General features: G+C 44.4%; 1 protein-coding gene across 1 annotated transcript; it reads right to left on the bottom strand.

The window, feature by feature from the left end:
- Positions 1 to 501: 501 nt before the first annotated feature.
- Positions 502 to 1,179, bottom strand: LOC131331039 (uncharacterized). Its single transcript, XM_058364850.1, has one exon. It carries the CDS (start codon positions 1,177 to 1,179, stop codon positions 502 to 504), a length of 678 nt encoding a protein of 225 aa, XP_058220833.1.
- Positions 1,180 to 3,757: the final 2,578 nt, after the last annotated feature.

Raw genomic sequence — 3,757 nt, 5'->3', positions numbered from 1 at the left:
GGTACCGGTACTGGAAGACTCCCAGTACCGGTACTGGAGCCTTCAAAATGTCAATTTGATCAAGGTCTAGACAGTGGGTACCGGGACTGGGAAACAGACAGTACCGGTACTAGCTAGGCAGAAAAGTAAAAATTTTCAACGGACTCTAGAACGAATCCAACTTGATACCAACACCTCCAAATAACATTACAACATCAAAACTTACATTTTACTATTCTCCAAGAGTCCGATACGCAACCGAATACGTATATCCGTACACCCCCATAAATATACGCACAACTTTCATAATAAAACTATTCTTTTACACACCAAATTATTTTTCGAAATTTTAATAATTTTATGGGTCTCCACACCCTATTCTCCTTCAAGAAATTTCATCCCGAAATTTATAATTCAAGCCGAACAATATCATGCATCAAGTACACATGCTCATGTCACAACATACATCACCAAACAATGAATCAACAATCATAGGATTTGAAATTTCAAGACTCACATTGATTAATTCGGAAACAAGTGCGGGTACTTCTCTCTAACTTCATCTTCCTTTTCCCATGTCGACTCGTCCTTTCCGAGAGTACTCCAAAGAACTCGCACTAACGGTATGGTTTTACCCCTCAAAGCTTGCTCACGCGAGTCTAGGATACGTATCGGCTCCTCCCCATAAGACACATCGGCTTCCAACTCTAGCTCGGACCACTCTAAAACATGTGACGGATCCGGTTCGTACTTTCGTAACATCGACACGTGGAATACATCATGAACGCCCGATAGTCTCGGTGGCAATGCCAATCGATATGCCACTTCCCCAATCTTTTCGATAATATCAAACAGCCCGATAAAACAAAGTGAAAGCTTGCCCTTTTGCCCGAAACGAGATAACCCCCGAAGCGGTGACACCTTGAGGAATACATGATCCCCCACTTCGAACGATAACGGTCGACGACGACGATCGGCACAACTCTTTTGCCTACTTTGCGTGGTTAATAATCGCTGACGAATTATTTTGACTTGCTTGGTGGTTCTCTTTTGTGCTTCAAAGAGACGTTGACGAATCGCTCTCATGCTCTCGGAGGTTTCTTTGATCAAATCCGGCCCAACTAACGTAGCCTCGCCCAACTCAGTCCAATAAACAGGTGATTGGCATGGTCTCCTGTACAAAGCTTCATATGGCGCCATCTCGATGCTAGATTGGTAGCTATTGTTGTACGCGAATTCGACTAACGGTAGGTGATCTTCCTAATCACTCCGAAAGTCTAAAACGCAAGCCCGAAGCATATCTTCTAGAATTTGGATCGTTCTCTCGGATTGCCCATCCGTTTGAGGATGATACGCGGTGCTAAATAAAAGATTTGTGCCAAGAGCAGCCTGCAGACTTTGCCAAAAAAGCGTAGTAAATCTTGGATCTCGATCCGACACGATGGATATAGGAATTCCATGAAGATGGATAATTTCATAGATGTACAAACGACTAAGCGTATCAATCGAATCCGTAATCTGAATAGGTAAGAAGTGCGCTGACTTGGTTAATCAATCAACTATTACCCAAATGGCATCGTGCCCCCTCGGCGATCTCGGTAACCCGGTAACGAAATCCATTGTCATATTCTCCCACTTCCACTCGGCCACTGGCAACGGTTGTAACTCCCCGGCGGGTCGTTGATGTTCGGTTTTGACTTGTTGGCACTTAAGGCATTTGGACACAAAAATAACGACGTCTCTCTTCATCCCCAGCCACCAGAACTGTCTACGTAAGTCATGATACATTTTCGTTCCCCCCGGATGCACGGTTAACGGTGAATGGTGAAATTCTCTCAATATTTCCTCCCGACACAAAATGGGTACGAACAACTTTCCTTGGTATCGCAAGCCTTGATCAGCATAGATCATCCACCGCTCTCGAGCCTTTCCGCTAAGAAATTTGATGCGAAACTCTCCCGCTTTCTCATCATGTTGTTGGGCCTCAATTACTCGAGTTGACAGTGTTGATTGAACGGTTAAGTTACATAGGGTGACCCCTTCTCGAACTTCCTTGAAATGCAAGGCATAGGTGCCCAAATCGTTTGTCATCTTCCACTCATGAATGGCTAGATTCGCAAGGTGTGTCGATTTTCTACTTAATGCATCCGCTACCACGTTTGCCTTTCCCGGGTGATATTGTAACTCAAAGTCGTAATCTTCCAAGTGCTCCATCCATCGGTATTGTCGCAAATTTAGCTCCTTTTGAGAAAATAAGTACTTTAGACTCTTGTGATCGGAAAATACTTCGAATCTCTCACCATAAAGGTAATGACGCCAACTCTTCAAAGCAAAGACGACGGCTGCAAGTTCTAAGTCGTGGGTAGGGTAGTTCCACTCGTGAGTTTTCAATTGCCGCGATCCATACACTACCACTCGCCCCATTTGCATCAATACGCACCCTAACCCCTCTTTCGAAGCGTCACAATACACGGAGTAACCGACTCCCCGTTCGGGCACGACCAAAACCGGCGCTGTAGTCAATCTCCTTTTCAATTCTTCAAAGACTTTTTCACACGCGTCACTCCAAACAAAACGAGTCCCCTTACGAGTCAACTTGGTCATCGGAGCCGCTAAACGAGAGAAATCAAGTACAAAACGACGATAGTACCCGGCCAAACCCAAGAAACTATGAATCTCGAATACACTTTTTGGTCGTTGCCAATTCATTACGGACTCTATATTTCCCGGATCAACAGATACCCCATCCTTCGACACAACGTGACCCAAAAACTTGATTTCGGATAACCAAAACTCGCACTTACTAAGTTTGGCATACAAACGGTGTTCTCGCAAGAGTTCAAGAACGATAGAAAGGTGGGTTTGATGTTCCTCTTTCGAAGGCGAATAGATAAGGATATCGTCCACAAAAACGAAACGACCACGAAACGATCAAGATAGACACGAAAAATGCGGTTCATCAAATCCATGAAAGTCGCTGGTGCATTCGTTAATCCAAAGGGCATAACAACGAACTCGTAGTGGCCATATTGAGTACGAAAAGCGATTTTAGGAATGTCTTCTCTCTGAACCCTCAATTGATGGTAACCGAACCTCAAGTCGATCTTTGAAAAACACGTTGCACCTCGAAGTTGGTCAAACAAATCGTCAATTCTAGGCATTGGATACTTATTTTTTATGGTGACACGGTTCAACTTACGATAATCAATACATAGACGAAGCGACCCATCTTTCTTCTGAGCAAATAAGGTCGGTGCTCCCCATGTTGACGTACTCGGACGGATAAACCCCAAATTCTCCAATTCTTATAACTGAGTCTTCAATTCTCGTAACTCAGCGGGCGCGAAACGATAAAGAGGTACGAAAATAGGAGCAGTGCCAGGAAGTAAATCGATGGTGAACTCAATCTGTCTCTCAGGTGGTAAACCAGGTAACTCCTTCGGAAATACGTCCGAAAAATCACAAACAACAAAGGGCAACTCCTCGCATGCAGATACATCCTCATCTAAGGCCAAACTCGCTAATAAGGCATACATCGACTCCTGCTCCCGAGACCCACACAAATATGACTCTAACGGTTCTCGACGCTCCCCGAAGAACTCAAAACAAGAACCCCCAGGTGGACAGATACGAACCCGACGCTTGAAGCAATCTATGGTAGCGTGAAATGTAAATAGCCAATCCATGCCCAAAATGAGGTCGAACCCCGACATATTCAACACAATGAAGTCAAAAGTAAAATGGCAATCTCGAATAATGAGCTCACAATCCCGACAAA

The sequence above is a fragment of the Rhododendron vialii genome, chromosome 1a (genome assembly GCF_030253575.1).
Source record: "Rhododendron vialii isolate Sample 1 chromosome 1a, ASM3025357v1".
NCBI lineage: Eukaryota > Viridiplantae > Streptophyta > Magnoliopsida > Ericales > Ericaceae > Rhododendron > Rhododendron vialii.
Note: the sequence above shows the minus strand (reverse complement) of the source record. Positions and strands in the feature narration are given on the sequence as shown.

Coding starts and splice junctions, on each gene's coding strand:
- LOC131331039 (XM_058364850.1), bottom strand. CDS start 1,179: ATGGCGCCATATGAAGCTTTGTACAGGAGACCATGCCAATCACCTGTT.